The 18,132-nt window shown below is 48.7% G+C and overlaps 1 protein-coding gene and 1 non-coding gene across 2 annotated transcripts in view; one reads left to right on the forward strand and one right to left on the reverse strand.

Moving 5' to 3' along the window:
• Positions 1–18,132, forward strand: part of LOC134958707 (FRAS1-related extracellular matrix protein 1-like) — a 364,054-nt gene that overhangs the window by 234,834 nt on the left and 111,088 nt on the right. Inside the window, exon 26 of the mRNA XM_063941462.1 lies at positions 10,482–10,683. Within this exon, the coding sequence (XP_063797532.1) occupies positions 10,482–10,683 (202 nt within the window). The remainder of the gene's footprint in view (positions 1–10,481; positions 10,684–18,132) is intronic.
• On the reverse strand, positions 16,129–16,199 carry TRNAG-GCC (transfer RNA glycine (anticodon GCC)). The gene has a single exon. It is a non-coding gene; the product is annotated as a tRNA-Gly (tRNA).

Here is an 18,132-nt window from a genome sequence, read left to right on the forward strand (position 1 = left end):
TTTAGGACATCCCCAATGTTAATCCTTGTGGAGCCCAGTGTACCCTGCAGCAGAAAATGAGATTTATGGTAAGAACTTACCGTTGTTAAATCTCTTTCTGCGAGGTACACTGGGCTCCACAAGGCGCCCACCCAGACGCACTTAGCTTCTTTGGGTTGGTGTGGCATAGCCGCTGACACCCTCTCCTGTGGTTAGTGTGTGGTGTCATTGGCTACGAGCGATTGTTGTCTCTAGTACCTGCTACTGCATTGGGCTGGTTAACGAAACTGAGCTGCTGTGCACGGAGGCGGGGTTATAGAGGAGGCGGCGCTGTGCATCTTGGGAACAGTCAAAGATTTGAGCCTATTGGTGCCTCGGATCAAGATCCTACTCTACACTAGTGATGTGCACCGGACATTTTTCGGGTTTTGTGTTTTGGTTTTGGATTCGGTTCCGCGGCCGTGTTTTGGATTCGGACGCGTTTTGGCAAAACCTCACCGAAATTTTTTTGTCGGATTCGGGTGTGTTTTGGATTCGGGTGTTTTTTTCAAAAAACCCTAAAAAACAGCTTAAATCATAGAATTTGGGGGTCATTTTGATCCCATAGTATTATTAACCTCAATAACCATAATTTCCACTCATTTCCAGTCTATTCTGAACACCTCACAATATTATTTTTAGTCCTAAAATTTGCACCGAGGTCGCTGGATGGCTAAGCTAAGCGACACAAGTGGCCGACACAAACACCTGGCCCATCTAGGAGTGGCACTGCAGTGTCAGGCATGATGGCACTTCAAAAAAAATTGTCCCCAAACAGCACATGATGCAAAGAAAAAAAGAGGAGCACCAAGGTCGCTGTGTGACTAAGCTAAGCGACACAAGTGGCCGACACAAACACCTGGCCCATCTAAGAGTGGCACTGCAGTGTCAGGCAGGATGGCACTTCAAAAAAATTGTCCCCAAACAGCACATGATGCAAAGAAAAAAAGAGGCGCACCAAGGTCGCTGTGTGACTAAGCTAAGCGACACAAGTGGCCGACACATAGACCTGGCCCATCTAGGAGTGGCACTGCAGTGTCAGGCAGGATGGCACTTCAAAAAAATTGTCCCCAAACAGCACATGATGCAAAGAAAAATGAAAGAAAAAAGAGGTGCAAGATGGAATTGTCCTTGGGCCCTCCCACCCACCCTTATGTTGTATAAACAGGACATGCACACTTTAACGAACCCATCATTTCAGCGACAGGGTCTGCCACACGACTGTGACTGAAATGACTGGTTGGTTTGGGCCCCCACCAAAAAAAGAAGCAATCAATCTCTCCTTGCACAAACTGGCTCTACAGAGGCAAGATGTCCACCTCATCATCATCCTCCGATTCCTCACCCCTTTCACTGTGTACATCCCCCTCCTCACAGATTATTAATTCGTCCCCACTGGAATCCACCATCTCAGGTCCCTGTGTACTTTGTGGAGGCAATTGCTGCTGGTGAATGTCTCCACGGAGGAATTGATTATAATTCATTTTGATGAACATCATCTTCTCCACATTTTCTGTAAGTAACCTCGTACGCCGATTGCTGACAAGGTGAGCGGCTGCACTAAACACTCTTTCGGAGTACACACTGGAGGGAGGGCAACTTAGGTAGAATAAAGCCAGTTTGTGCAAGGGCCTCCAAATTGCCTCTTTTTCCTGCCAGTATACGTACGGACTGTCTGACGTGCCTACTTGGATGCGGTCACTCATATAATCCTCCACCATTCTTTCAATGGTGAGAGAATCATATGAAGTGACAGTAGACAACATGTCAGTAATCGTTGGCAGGTCCTTCAGTCCGGACCAGATGTCAGCACTCGCTCCAGACTGCCCTGCATCACCGCCAGCGGGTGGGCTCGGAATTCTTAGCCTTTTTCTCGCACCCCCAGTTGCGGGAGAATGTGAAGGAGGAGATGTTGACGGGTCACGTTCCGCTTGACTTGACAATTTTCTCACCAGCAGGTCTTTGAACCTCTGCAGACTTGTGTCTGCCGGAAAGAGAGATACAACGTAGGTTTTAAATCTAGGATCGAGCACGGTGGCCAAAATGTAGTGCTCTGATTTCAACAGATTGACCACCCGTGAATCCTGGTTAAGCGAATTAAGGGCTCCATCCACAAGTCCCACATGCCTAGCGGAATCGCTCTGTTTTAGCTCCTCTTTCAATGTCTCCAGCTTCTTCTGCAAAAGCCTGATGAGGGGAATGACCTGACTCAGGCTGGCAGTGTCTGAACTGACTTCACGTGTGGCAAGTTCAAAGGGTTGCAGAACCTTGCACAACGTTGAAATCATTCTCCACTGCGCTTGAGTCAGGTGCATTCCCCCTCCTTTGCCTATATCGTGGCCAGATGTATAGGCTTGAATGGCCTTTTGCTGCTCCTCCATCCTCTGAAACATATAGAGGGTTGAATTCCACCTCGTTACCACCTCTTGCTTCAGATGATGGCAGGGCAGGTTCAGGATTGTTTGGTGGTGCTCCAGTCTTCTGTACGCAGTGGCTGAATGCCGAAAGTGGCCCGCAATTCTTCGGGCCACCGACAGGATCTCTTGCATGCCCCTGTCGTTTTTTAAATAATTCTGCACCACCAAATTCAATGTATGTGCAAAACATGGGACGTGCTGGAATTTGCCCAGATGTAATGCACGCACAATATTGCTGGCGTTGTCCGATGTCACAAATCCCCAGGAGAGTCCAATTGGGGTAAGCCATTCTGCGATGATCTTCCTCAGTTTCCGTAAGAGGTTGTCAGCTGTGTGCCTCTTCTGGAAAGCGGTGATACAAAGCGTAGCCTGCCTAGGAACGAGTTGGCGTTTGCGAGATGCTGCTACTGGTGCCGCCGCTGCTGTTCTTGCTGCGGGAGGCAATACATCTACCCAGTGGGCTGTCAGTCATATAGTCCTGAGTCTGCCCTGCTCCACTTGTCCACATGTCCGTGGTTAAGTGGACATTGGGTACAACTGCATTTTTTAGGACACTGGTGAGTCTTTTTCTGAGGTCTGTGTACATTTTCGGTATCGCCTGCCTAGAGAAATGGAACCTAGATGGTATTTGGTACCGGGGACACAGTACCTCAATCAAGTCTCTAGTTGCCTCTGAATTAACGGTGGATATCGGAACCACGTTTCTCACCGCCCAGGCTGCCAAGGCCTGAGTTATCTGCTTTGCAGCAGGATGACTGCTGTGATATTTCATCTTCCTCGCAAAGGACTGTTGGACAGTCAATTGCTTACTGGAAGTAGTACAAGTGGTCTTCCGACTTCCCCTCTGGGATGACGATCGACTCCCAGCAGCTACAACAGCAGCGCCAGCAGCAGTAGGCGTTACACTCAAGGATGCATCGGAGGAATCCCAGGCAGGAGAGGACTCGTCAGACTTGCCAGTGACATGGCCTGCAGGACTATTGGCTTTCCTGGGTAAGGAGGAAATTGACACTGAGGGAGTTGGTGGTGTGGTTTGCAGGAGCTTGGTTAAAAGAGGAAGGGATTTAGTGGTCAGTGGACTGCTTCCGCTGTCACCCAAAGTTTTGAACTTGTCACTGACTTATGATGAATGCGCTGCAGGTGACGTATAAGGGAGGATGTTCCGAGGTGGTTAACGTCCTTACCCCTACTTATTACAGCTTGACAAAGGCAACACACGCTTGACACCTGTTGTCCGCATTTGTGTTGAAATAATTCCACACCGAAGAGCTGATTTTTTTTGTATTTTGACCAGGCATGTCAATGGCCATATTCGTCCCACGGACAACAGGTGTCTCCCCGGGTGCCTGACTTAAACAAACCACCTCACCATCAGAATCCTCCTTGTCAATTTCCTCCCCAGCGCCAGCAACACCCATATCCTCATCCTGGTGTACTTCAACAGTGACATCTTCAATTTGACTATCAGGAACTGGACTGCGGGTGCTCCTTCCAGCACTTGCAGGGGGCGTGCAAATGGTGGAAGGCGCAAGCTCTTCCCGTCCAGTGTTGGGAAGGTCAGGCATCGCAACCGACACAATTGGACTCTCCTTGGGTATTTGTGATTTAGAAGAACGCACAGTTCTTTGCTGTGCTTTTGCCAGCTTAAGTCTTTTCATTTTTCTAGCGAGAGGATGAGTGCTTCCATCCTCATGTGAAGCTGAACCACTAGCCATGAACATAGGCCAGGGCCTCAGCCGTTCCTTGCCACTCCGTGTCGTAAATGGCATATTGGCAAGTTTACGCTTCTCCTCAGACGCTTTTAATTTTGATTTTTGGGTCATTTTACTGAACTTTTGTTTTTTGGATTTTACATGCTCTCTACTATGACATTGGGCATCGGCCTTGGCAGACGACGTTGATGGCATTTCATCGTCTCGGCCATGACTAGTGGCAGCAGCTTCAGCACGAGGTGGAAGTGGATCTTGATCTTTCCCTATTTTAACCTCCACATTTTTGTTCTCCATATTTTAATGTGTGGAATTATATGCCAGTATCAATAGCAATGGCCTACTACTATATATACTGCGCACAACTAAAATGCACCACAGGTATAGAATGTAGATGGATAGTATACTTAATAACGACACAGAGGTAGGTACAGCAGTGGCCTTCCGTACCGTACTGCTATATATAGTATACTGGTGGTCACTGTGTCAGCAAACTGCAAAACTAAAATGCACCACAGGTATAGAATGTAGATGGATAGTATACTTAATGACGACACAGAGGTAGGTACAGCAGTGGCCTTCCGTACCGTACTGCTATATATAGTATACTGGTGGTCACTGTGTCAGCAAAACTCTGCACTGTACTCCTCCTATATAATATTATACTGGTGGTCCCGACTCCCCAGTCCCCACAATAAAGCAGCACACTGAGCACAGATATGGAGTGTTTTTCAGGCAGACAACGTATAATGGTGGTCACTGTCAGCAAAACTCTGCACTGTACTCCTGCTATATAATACAGCTGCTCCCCAGTCCCCACAATTAAGCAGTGTGAGCACAGATATATATGCAGCACACTGAGCATAGATATGGAGCGTTTTTTTCAGGCAGAGAACGGATAACTGGTGGTCACTGATCAGCAAAACTCTGCACTGTACTCCTCCTATATTATACAGCTGCTCCCCAGTCCCCACAATTAAGCAATAGTGCACAATCAAGTTCAACAATAACGGAGAGGACGCCAGCCACGTCCTCTCCCTAACATTTCCAATGCACGAGTGAAAATGGCGGCGACGCGCGGCTGCTTATATAGAATCCGAATCTCGCGAGAATCCGACAGCGGGATGATGACGTTCGGGCGCGCTCGGGTTACCCGAGCCATACGGGAGAATCCGAGTATGGCTCGGACCCGTGTAAAAAGGGTGAAGTTCGGGGGGGGGTTCGGTTTCCGAGAAACCGAACCCGCTCATCACTACTCTACACCCCGATGTTAATCCTTGTGGAGCCCAGTGTACCTTGCAGAAAGAGATTTAACAACGGTAAGTTCTTACCATAAATCTCGTTATTATTATTATCATATTTCATCTCTTTCCCAGTGAGCTGCAGTCAGTGGTGACCTGTAATGGGTGCAGGGTGTGTGGTAGCAATGACCCCATGCAGTGTGTATAGTGGCAATGGCCCATACCGCTTACCACGCACCCAAAATTTTGTATATATATATATATATATATATATATATATATACTGTATATAATCTGCCAACGCCGCAAGTAGTTATTTTGTACCTGGGAACTTGCTGCCTTTAAAACACACAATCTTTGATAGATATTTCACTGGCGTTCTAGTTTGCCTCTGGCATAAATAATGTACGGACGCCTTGGTGCTGTTTCCTCATATTTCCCATGTACTCTGAATTACTGTACATACTAAACTGCTTACGGAGAACTGACAGGTCTAACATGTTGGGTAATTCTGCATTCAGAACCACTGGGGAAGGACACCTCTGGCAAAAGTTCAGGAGTCAGTGTTTTGGAAAGATTTGTATGACCAGCTCCCCAGTGAGACCCACACCAAGGACCGTGGAATCTTCAGCATCTTAACTCTTGCACTGCCGGTTCTTTCGTGTCAGATATTGGTCTCATCCGCCTTTTGGTATTCTGTTAAAGTTTTCCTTGTTACATAAGAATCACCTTGAATTATTCAGGAAATAAAAGAACTCGGATTTTTTATTTACACATTCAAATGCATTTGTGCCTAAGATGTAATGTCCAGGATTCCTTCTTTACTTAGAAACGGACTGTGAATAAACGTATTTCTGTAATATACATATTTGGTGACATGTCTGCGGCTGATCCACCCCATGCACCGAGCTGTCATGTTGATTAGGTGCACAAGGAGTTAATGGACATGACTGGCTAAACTGCTTACTTCTTAAATTCGTGGCCTAGTTTACTAATCAGATGTCATAAGATGTCAGGTAGGCAGTCATCATATAAGGAATCCAGAATGCGCTCGCTGAGGCAGCTAATTAGTTGGACAGAGGCTTTAAGGTGAGTGTTCCCAGGGGGCGTACAAATTATCCGAACAGGTGAAAAAAAGTTTTTCATAGTCACGATCCCTCCCGTATAAAACTTAGGTTTCCCGGAATCACAAACAAAGCCCCCCCCCCTCCCCCCAAAAAAAGGTTTTCACTTTTCTATATTTTTGTTTTATTTTTTTTCTTACCTAGTACTTCAATTTAATTTTCTATTGCTCCATACAAGATATGATATACATCAGATGTATGGAATTAATCAGCCTGCATTATAAAATCTCATAAACTTCTCACGTCAGATGCATCCGCACGCCACTCAAGCACACTTATCTTAATAAATAAAGACACAACAACCGTAATTGGCGTGAAAGGGGTCAGCTTTTTATTTGACCGACACTTGCGAGGCAGAAGGGGTTGAATACCGGCGCTCGTGCCATTTGCAACGCTTGACCCTGTGCAGACTGCCGTCGGAGGGGGACACACCCTCCGAGGACGTGGAGGCGAGGGAAGAGTCCGTGCCTCGACGCCTGCGCCGGTGTCTACTGCGCTTTCTGGAAACCCTACGCGTACTGCTGCCCTCGCAAGAGGAGCGGGACTGTAAACTAGATCCCAAGCTGCTACGGGAGGTAACCGCGCTCCCTTTGGACCAGTCAGAGTCCAATGTAGACTCACCTGCATGAGAGGGAACCCCGACCATCCCAGCAGCCTCCGGACGACTTGTGGATGCACCGCTGCCTACATTCCTGACCCGACGTCCACAGCAAGGGGAGACAAATAGACATTGTTCCCCTGCTCCCCCACCGGTACCGCGGCCGCCAGAGAACAGGAGCGGCGTAAGAGTCTGCGCGATGCTATCAGCCAAAGAAACGGTGGACTGGCCATGTCCCCCGGGTACGGTGGAGAACAAGGGAGCCACCGGCGACACGACTGCGGCACAAATGGCGGACAAGACAGTGGCGTCCACCAAAGGTGCGGCCGCTGTCGCCCTAAGCTCAGACGCGGCACGTGAGTCCCGCGCCCCACGGGAGGTTCGCAAACCACACATCGGGAGCAAGGACCCGGGAGATCCCTCCCTGTCGGGTATCACGACATATCTGTCCTGCTGCAATAAACTGTGCCTGACCCGCCTGCGCCGCGAAATCCTCCGATCCCGAGCATGGTGTCAGCACCATATACCGGGGCGCCGTCAGAACTAGATAAAACCGAGCGCACCGTCTGACAGAGGGCTGTCCGCAGCAGCGTCCGAATGATCAGTCCGGACGCCGCGTGGGACAGACAGCTCGTTTCCCGCCTGTGCTTGCCGCCCCCTGAGGGGGGGCGATGGAGCCGCGGCCGGGCCCCCAGCCTGGGAGCGGCCTGAGGCGCATGGCCACAGGAGGCGGCACTACTAAGCGACGCGCGTGCAACCCCAGAAGGGGGGTGGAGCCACGGGCCCAACCACGTCAGGAGAGGCCAGGTGGCCCATCCTACCGCGGGCGGATGCAGACCGTCCCTGCGTGACGGCCCTTGCAACGTCCGCCGGCGGCACTGACCCAGCAGCAACGGCAGAGAGGGCGCGTCGCACCGCCCCGGGAGCTCTACACCCGGTCGTGATCTGGGACATACCACCAGGCCCTGCGTGAGGAGGCCTAATATGGGCTCCCCTAGTGCAGACCTGCAATATATTAGCACGCGAGCGCCGCACGGATGCACCGCGTCCGGCAGCCGCGCGACCCTCCGCCCGCCCAGTGGAGAGGGGGATGTGAGCCACAGATATACGGGGGCGCCCCCCACTGGTTATGGCCGAATTAGGTGCAGCACGCGCGTGCTGCACGGACATCCGGCGTCCGGCAGCCGCGCGACCCCCCGCCCGCCATTGGAGCGAGTACTGAAATATTTTTTAATTCTATTTAATTAATTATTTATTTATTTATTATTATTATATTTTTATTTATTTATTAATTTTTTTAAATATATCCATGGATCAGTGACCAGACCCTGTGTGCCACTGAGCTGCTTAGTGAGTAGAAAAAAACGCCGGCCAGCAGGGCGGGAGCAGTGCCCTGTCCGTGCAGGACTGGCGCACCCGCCAGCAGCCCCCCACCGGTGGGTGCAGGGACGGAGCAAGCCCGTCCCCTGCAAGCCGCCTCAGCAGCCCGCGGCCCCCCCGCGCTCCGGCCACCGCCGCAGCTGGCGGCGGGAACGGAGATAGAGAGTGCGGGCGTAAGGGAGCACGGGCGGGCGGCCGAGCCCAGCCGCGTACGCCAGGTGCCTCCCGCACTCCAGCCGCAGCAGGCCCGCCCCGTCTCGGCCGGACCGTACAGGAGTCCAGGAACCGAGCAGGGAGGACCACGCTGCGATTAGTGTAGTGTGCCCCAGAAGGCACACCTGAGGAAATAGAAAGAGCAGGGAGGAAATGAAAGGAGAAGAGAAGAACCGATTAGGAAAGAGAACTACAGAGAGAGAAAGCTGAGGAGAAGGCAGGGAGAAATAGGATAGAGAAAGTAGTTAAATGTAATAATTACTGTAATAATTACTGACAAGCAGTAGTACTTATCATCCACGGATAAACTGGAAAAAGGGGCAGGATGTCCTAGGTCTGAAGACTATATGTATGTCAGACCAGCCCCTATACAGAATCAGCCAATCACAATCCATGCAGTTTTCCTTACGTTCCTCCCACAAAAACTGTAACCCCTTCCGTGCCAGAGTGATGCATTAAGAGGCGTGCCGCATGCCCAGCCGGCGAGTTTATGCTGTTACGGCCATATTACATGACCTACGCAGTCTGATTTATTCACTTTTTTATTTGCTATTACATAAACTCCTATACCGTATGTAAATATTGGAAATGATTCTACTTTATTTTGAGGTGTTTTTTTCACCATCACTACCTGGCAGAAGAGTTTCCGGAATACCGCTCCTGCTATCAGATCTCTTCAGTTAATATTTTTATGGAGGCGGCCATTGTTTAAATGGAATCATTGTTTGCAAGAATGCAGCGTATCATTTCACCAGGGTTATCATAAGCTATGACAACCATCAAATCTTTAGGATTAATTACAATATCACATGACTAATTTGTGGCAGTTAAATGGGTGTGGCCTGACAAATCACTAATGTGGTTGGCCGACTCCACGGATGTAGCGCTGTCAGGAACAGACATTTGGCCCGAGATACAAACATGTGGTTTTCAGGCTTGGCCATACACTCTTCGCGTGAATGGCCAAATCTGAAAGCGATCCGGTTGCCCGAAGGTCATAACGGCATGATTGGCACTGGCAGTGCATGCCCGGCTTTACTCCCATACCCAAAGTGCCAATTGAATCAACCAGCAGCATACCTAGACTTCCATTGTATAGTTTAGGTCTTCCCACCTACAACGTGTGCTCGTCATCGCTCCCCCATGTGTACCCATTTATTTATTTTTAAGAATCACAGGACTCAGATCTCCCCTTGGGGGATTTAAACAAATAAATACAATAAATTAAAAAACAATGGCCCTCATTCCGAGTTGATCGGTCGCAAGGCGAATTTAGCAGAGTTACACACGCTAAGCCGCCGCCTACTGGGAGTGAATCTTAGCTTCTTAAAATTGCGACCGATGTATTCGCAATATTGCGATTACTAACTACTTAGCAGTTTCTGAGTAGCTCCAGACTTACTCTGCCTGTGCGATCATTTCAGTGCTTGTCGTTCCTGGTTGACGTCACAAACACACCCAGCGTTCGCCCAGGCACTCCCACCGTTTCCCCGGCCACTCCTGCGTTTTTTCCGGAAACGGTAGCGTTTTCAGCCACACGCCCCTGAAACGCCGTGTTTCCGCCCAGTAACACCCATTTCCTGTCAATCACATTACGATCGCCGGAGCGAAGAAAAAGCCGTGAGTAAAAATACTTTCTTCATAGTAAAGTTACTTGGCGCAGTCGCAGTGCGAACTTTGCGCATGCGTACTAAGCGGATTTTCACTGCGATGCGATGAAAAAGAACGAGCGAACAACTCGGAATGAGGGCCAATGTCCTGTCTCTCTGCTATACCCTTAGGTGGAACATGTGGATAAAATGCCTCCAAAGATCCTTCACAAGGAGATCCCTTCCACTGTAGAGACCTTGAAAGATGGGAAATCTGCCATCCAGCTCACGGCCAGAAACCTGAAGGCCTCAGACCCCGACAGCGCAGATGAAAATATTCTTTACATTATTCTGCGATCTCCCAATTTTGGACACTTGGAAAATGCAAAAACAGGTATCAACAATGTGATGTATTAGAGGACTGCACATTCCATTCTATACGTAACAATCATGGAACTCTATAGTCTTCTAAGGGGAGTCATAACATCATGTCACATGTAATATAAAGGTGATTAATTAAGGAACATTGACAAAGATAAATAAGCTATAATTATTGCATGGTTGCTGTGACCACATCTAATTCTCCCCCACTGACCTTCCCCATGGCACTCCCCATATCTAGGGGCATATCAAACAACCACTGATATATTTGTTGTTACAAATATTAAATGGTGCTTCACCCAATCAGCTCCTAAGTGTCATTTTTCATCCCCTGGGCCTAGAGGATCAAATTTAAATCATCACCCACGTCTACAAAGCTCTGAGCCAAACACCCCCCCCCCCCCCCCCACACACACACACACTTGTTCTTCTGAACTCAGATTAATTCCCCCTGCCCTCTCCATCACCATTGGTACCAGCTCCCAAAGCCCAGACTTTTTCTGTGCATCGTGTCAGCTATGGAACTCTCCTCAACCTTCAACGTTCCTAAAACAAAAATCCCACCTCTCTCGTCTTCCCAGAGAGCCCCCTTACACACTCATCCCACCCTTGTCTTCTTCCATCTCCTGGTGATGTGCGTCCTTAAATTTGCTTCTTGCATTTTCCTTATTGTGTATCATTGTCCAGTGTCCCCGCAATTTCCTCCGTTCAGTATTGTGATGTTTAACCCGTTTTGGCCCCGATGGGTAGTTTTCTAACCGTTTTTCAAGATTTTTTGCGGGATGACTAATTTTGACCCAATTAAGAAAAATCTAGTAGAATTTTTTTTTTTTCAATATAATGAAAAAATATTGAAGTGCTGGGTAGAAAACTACCCGCCTGGGCCGAAATGGGTTGCGCAATTTCCCATTATACAGCACAGCAGAAGCATCCCCTGCTTTGTGGTGTCAGGCTCCTATTTTTACATACGAGAAAGCAATTTTTTTTACATTATGGGCCTAATTCAAGTCTGCTAGCAAACCAAAAAAGCGCAATAATTGGCACAACCATGCTGAACTGCAGGTGGGGCAGATGTAACATGTGCAGAGAGAGTTAGATTTGGGTGGGGCGTGTACAAACTGAAATCTAAATTGCAGTGTAGAAATTAAGCAGCCAGTATTTACCCTGCACGGAAACAAAATAACCCACCCAAATCTAACTTTCTCTGCACATGTTACTCCTGCCCCACCTGCAGTGGAACATGGTTTTGCCCGTTAGTGTGCTTTTTGGTTTGCTAACAAACCTTAATAACCCCCTTGGTGCATTTTGATCAATGTTAAGAAAAAATGGAAAAAATACAAAAGGCGCTCCCAGATCACTCACTGATTAACTGAAGACATAAATGGAAAAATAAGAATTTACTTACCGATAATTCTATTTCTCGGAGTCCGTAGTGGATGCTGGGGTTCCTGAAAGGACCATGGGGAATAGCGGCTCCGCAGGAGACAGGGCACAAAAAGTAAAGCTTTAGGATCAGGTGGTGTGCACTGGCTCCTCCCCCTATGACCCTCCTCCAAGCCAGTTAGGTACTGTGCCCGGACGAGCGTACACAATAAGGGAGGAATTTTGAATCCCGGGTAAGACTCATACCAGCCACACCAATCACACCGTACAACTTGTGATCTAAACCCAGTTACAGTATGATAACAGCGGAGCCTCTGAAAAGATGGCTCACAACAATAATAACCCGATTTTTGTAACTATGTACAAGTATTGCAGATAATCCGCACTTGGGATGGGCGCCCAGCATCCACTACGGACTCCGAGAAATAGAATTATCTGTAAGTAAATTCTTATTTTCTCTATCGTCCTAGTGGATGCTGGGGTTCCTGAAAGGACCATGGGGATTATACCAAAGCTCCCAAACGGGCGGGAGAGTGCGGATGACTCTGCAGCACCGAATGAGAGAACTCCAGGTCCTCTTTTGCCAGGATATCAAATTTGTAGAATTTTACAAACGTGTTCTCCCCTGACCACGTATCTGCTCGGCAGAGTTGTAATGCCGAGACCTCTCGGGCAGCCGCCCAAGATGAGCCCACCTTCCTTGTGGAATGGGCCTTAACCGATTTAGACTGTGGCAGGCCTGCCTCAGAATGTGCAAGTTGAATTGTGTTACAAATCCAACGAGCAATCGACTGCTTAGAAGCAGGCGCACCCAACTTGTTGGGTGCATACAGTATAAACAGCGAGTCAGATTTTCTGACTCCAGCTGTCCTGGAACATATTTTCAGGGCCCTGACAACTTCTAGCAACTTGGAGTCCTCCAAGTCCCTAGTAGGTGCAAGGCACCACAATAAGCTGGTTCAGGTGAAACACTGACACCACCTTAGGGAGAGAACTGGGGACGAGTCCGCAGCTCTGCCCTGTCCGAATGGACGAACAGATATGGGCTTTTTTGAGAAAAAACCACCAATTTGACACTCGCCTGGTCCAGGCCAGGGCCAAGAGCATGGTCACTTTTTATGTGAGATGCTTCAAATCCACATATTTGACTGGTTTTAAACCAATGTGATTTGAGTAATCCCAGAACTACGTTGAGATCCCACAGTGCCACTGGAGGCACAAAAAAAAGGGGTTTGTATATGCAATACTCCCTTGACAAACTTCTGGACTTCAGAAACTGAAGCCAATTCTTTCTGGAAGAAAATTTACAGGGCCGAATTTGAACCTTAATGGACCCCAATTTGAGGCCCATAGACACTCCTGTTTGCAGGAAATGCAGGAAACGACCGAGTTGAAATTTCTTTGTGGGGCCTTCCTGGCCTCACACCACGCAACATATTTTCGCCACACGTGGTGATAATGTTGTGCGGTCACCTCCTTTCTGGCTTTGACCAGGGTAGGAATGACCTCTTCCGGAATGCCTTTTTTCCTTTAGGATCCGGCTTTCCATCGCCATGCCGACAAACGCAGCTGCGGTAAGTCTTGGAACAGACATGGTACTTGCTGAAGCAAGTCCCTTCTTAGCGGCAGAGGCCATAAGACCTCTGTAAGCATCTCTTGAAGTTCCGGGTACCAAGTCCTTCTTGGCCAATCCGGAGCCATGAGTATAGTTCTTACTCCTCTACGTCTTATAATTCTCAGCCCTTAGGTATGAGAAGCAGAGGAGGGAACACATACACCGACTGGTACACCCACGGTGTTACCAGAAACGTCCACATCTATTGCCTGAGAGTCTCTTGACCTGGCGCAATACCTGTCCCATTTTTTGTTCAGACGGGACGCCATCATGTCCACCTTTGGTATTTCCCAACGGTTTACAATCATGTGGAAAAAACTTCTCAATGAAGTTTCCACTCTCCCGGGTGGAGGTCGTGCTGAGGAAGTCTGCTTCCCAGTTTCCATTCCCGGGATGAAAAACTGCTGACAGTGTTATCACATGATTTTCCGCCCAGCGAAAATTCCTTGCAGTTTCTGCCATTGCCCTCCTGCTTCTTGTGTCGCCCTGTCTGTTTACGTGGGCGACTGCCGTGATGTTTTTCCCACTGGATCAATACCGGCTGACCTTGAAGCAGAGGTCTTGCTAAGCTTAGAGCATTATAAATTTACCCTTAGCTCCAGTATATTTATGTGGAGAAAAGTCTCCATACTTGATCACACTCCCTGGAAATTTTTCCCTTGTGTGACTGCTCCCCAGCCTCTCAGGCTGGGCTCCGTGGTTACCAGCATCCAATCCTGAATGCCGAATCTGCGGCCCTCTAGAAGATGAGCACTCTATAACCACCACAGGAGAGACACCCTTGTCCTTGGATATTGGGTTATCCGCTGATGCATCTGAAGATGCGATCCGGACCATTTTTCCAGCAGATCCCACTGAAAAGTTCTTACGTGAAATCTGCCGAATGGAATTGCTTCGTAGGAAGCCACCATTTTTACCAGGACCCTTGTGCAATGATGCACTGTTTTTAGGAGGTTCCTGACTTGCTCGGAAAACTCCCTGGCTTTCTCTTCCGGGAGAAACACCTTTTTCTGGACTGTGTCCAGAATCATCCCTAGGCACAGCAGACGTGTCGTCGGGATCAGCTGCGATTTTGGAATATTTAGAATCCACCCGTGCTGATTGTAGCAGTATCCGAGATAGTGCTACTCCGACCTCCAACTGTTCCCTGGACTATGCCCCTATCAGGAGATCGTCCAAGTAAGGGATAATTAAGACGCCTTTTCTTCGAAGAAGAATCATCATTTCGGCCATTACCTTGGTAAAGACCCCGGGGTGCCGTGGACAATCCAAACGGCAGCGTCTGAAACTGATAGTGACAGTTCTGCACCACGAACCTGAGGTACCCTTAGTGAGAAGGGCAAATTTGGGACATAGAGGTAAGCATCCCTGATGTCCCGGGACACTATATAGTCCCCTTCTTCCTGGTTCGTTATCACTGCTCTGAGTGACTTCATCTTAATTTGAACCTTTGTAAGTGTTCAAAAAATTTTTTTAGAATAAGTCTCACCTAGCCTTCTGGCTTCAGTACCACAATATAGTGTGGAATAATACCCCTTTTCTGTAGTAGGAGGGGTAATTTAATTATCACCTGCTGGGAATACAGCTTGTGAATTTTTTCCCATACTACCTCCTTGTCGGAGGGAGACTTGGTAAAGCAGACTTCAGGAGCCTGCGAAAGGGAAACGTCTCGACATTCCCATCTGTACCCCCGGGATACTACTTGTAGGATCCAGGGGTCCTGTACGGTCTCAGCGCCATGCTGAGAACTTGTCAGACGCGGTGGAACGCTTCTGTTCCTGGGAATGGGCTGCCTGCTGCAGTCTTCTTCCCTTTCCTCTATCCCTGGGCAGATATGATCTTATAGGGACGAGAGGACTGAGGCTGAAAAGACGGTGTCTTTTTCTGCAGAGATGTGACTTAGGGTAAAAAACGGTGGATTTTCCAGCAGTTGCCGTGACCACCAGGTCCGATGGACCGACCCCAAACAAGTCCTCTTCCTTTATACGGCCATACTGTGCCGTTTGGAATCTGCATCACCTGACCACTGTCGTGTCCATAACATCTTCTGGCAGTTATGGACATCGCGTTTATTCATGATGCCAGAGTGCAAATATCCCTCTGTGCATCTCGCATATATAGAAATGCTCTATAGTCAATAAAATACTGTCCCTGTCAAGGGTATCAATATTTTTAGTCAGGGAATCCGACCAAGCCACCCTAGCTCTGCACATCCAGGCTGAGGCGATCGCTGGCCGCAGTATAACACCAGTATGTGTGTATATACTTTTTATTATATTTTCCAGCCTTGTCAGCTGGTCCTTGAGGACGGCCCTATCTATAGACGGTACCGCCACTTGTTTTGATAAGCGTGTGAGCGCCTTATCCACCTTAAGGGGTGTTTCCCAACGCGCCCTAACTTCTGGCGGGAAAGGGTATACCGCCCATAATTTTCTATCGGGGGGAACCCACGCATCATGGTGCATTGGCCGGGAAACGAACCCGGGCCTCCCGCGTGGCAGGCGAGAATTCTACCACTGAACCACCAATGCTCACACACTTTATTTAATTTATCTGATTCAGGAAAAACTATGGTAGTTTTTTCACATCCCACATAATACCCTCTTTTGTGGTACTTGTAGTATCAGAAATACGTAACACCTCCTTCATTGCCTTTAACGTGTGGCCCTAATAAGGAATACGTTTGTTTATTCACCGTCGACACTGGATTCAGTGTCCCTGTCTGTGTCTGTGTCGACCGACTAAAGTAAACGGGCGTTTTAAAAACCCTTGACGGTGTTTTTGAGACGTCTGGACCGTACTAATTGTTTGTCGGCCGTCTCATGTCGTCAACCGACTTTGCAGCGTGTTGACATTATCACGTAATTTCCTAAATAAGCCATCCATTCCGGTGTCGACTCCCTAGAGAGTGACATCACCATTACAGGCAATTGCTCCGCCTCCACGCCAATATCGTCCTCATACATGTCGACACACACGTACCGACACACAGCAGACACACAGGGAATGCTCTATACGAAGACAGGACCCACTAGCCCTTTGGGGAGACAGAGGGAGAGTCTGCCAGCACACACCAAAAAGCGCTATATATGACAGGGATAGCCTTATGATTAAGTGCTCCCTTATAGCTGCTTTTATATTAATATATATATATATATAGCCATTTATTTTGCCCCCCCTCTCTGTTATACCCTGTTTCTGTAGTGCAGTGCAGGGGAGAGACCTGGGAGCCTTCCTGACCAGCGGAGCTGTGACAGAAAATGGCGCCGTGTGCTGAGGAGATAGGCCCCGCCCCTTTTCCGGCGGGCTCGTCTCCCGCTATTTAGTACATTTAGGCAGGGGTAAATATCTCCATATAGCCTCTGGGGCTATATGTGAGGTATTTTTAGCCTTTTTAAAGGTTTTCATTTGCCTCCCAGGGCGCCCCCCCCCAGCGCCCTGCACCCTCAGTGACTGCCGTGTGAAGTGTGCTGAGAGGAAAATGGCGCACAGCTGCAGTGCTGTGCGCTACCTTAAGAAGACTGCAGGAGTCTTCAGCCGCCGATTCTGGACCTCTTCTTGCTTCAGCATCTGTGAGGGGGCCGGCGGCGTGGCTCCGGTGACCATCCAGGCTGTACCTGTGATCGTCCCTCTGGAGCTTCATGTCCAGTAGCCAAGAAGCCAATCCATCCTGCACGCAGGTGAGTTCACTTCTTCTCCCCTCTGTCCCTCGTTGCAGTGATCCTGTTGCCAGCAGGAATCACTGTAAAATAAAAAACCTAAGCTAAACTCTCTAAGCAGCTCTTTATGAGAGCCACCTAGAATTGCACCCTTCTCGGCCGGGCACAAAATCTAACTGGCTTGGAGGAGGGTCATAGGGGGAGGAGCCAGTGCACACCACCTGATCCTAAAGCTTTACTTTTTGTGCCCTGTCTCCTGCGGAGCCGCTATTCCCCATGGTCCTTTCAGGAACCCCAGCATCCACTAGGACGATAGAGAAATACTAAAATACTGAATGGCAGTATATAGAAGCAGATGGGTAGTTACCATTTGTCTAGGTTTGTTTCTTCAGGCTGCTATTAATAATTCATAATTCTGCACAGTGGGCCTTATTCAGGTCCTGTTCGATCTGCGGCCTGTGCCACAAAGTGACGATGTTCGGTACTTTGCGAAAGCGCCAGACCCGTTCTATGCTTGTGCGGTACAGGTCTGCGATGTAACACGCAGATCGGCAGCAGGCTCTCACTGATTGGCAAGCTGCTACCGTTTGGGAGCGGGGAAAGGTCAGCAAGGGCCTCTGTTTCCCAAAACATAGGCGTGCCGCCACCGTTGTGAGGGAGTGAGGAAGTCTGGAATCACTGTTGGAAGACTGAGAATTCCTGGCCTCTTTGATGGATCTGCGGCGGCCGGCTTGCATTACACCATGGGTCACGTAGCCAGCCAATAGTGTCACAGGTGATCCAATGCTGTGTCCTAGAATCATTA

The sequence above is a fragment of the Pseudophryne corroboree genome, chromosome 9, assembly GCF_028390025.1.
Source record: "Pseudophryne corroboree isolate aPseCor3 chromosome 9, aPseCor3.hap2, whole genome shotgun sequence".
Taxonomy (NCBI): domain Eukaryota; kingdom Metazoa; phylum Chordata; class Amphibia; order Anura; family Myobatrachidae; genus Pseudophryne; species Pseudophryne corroboree.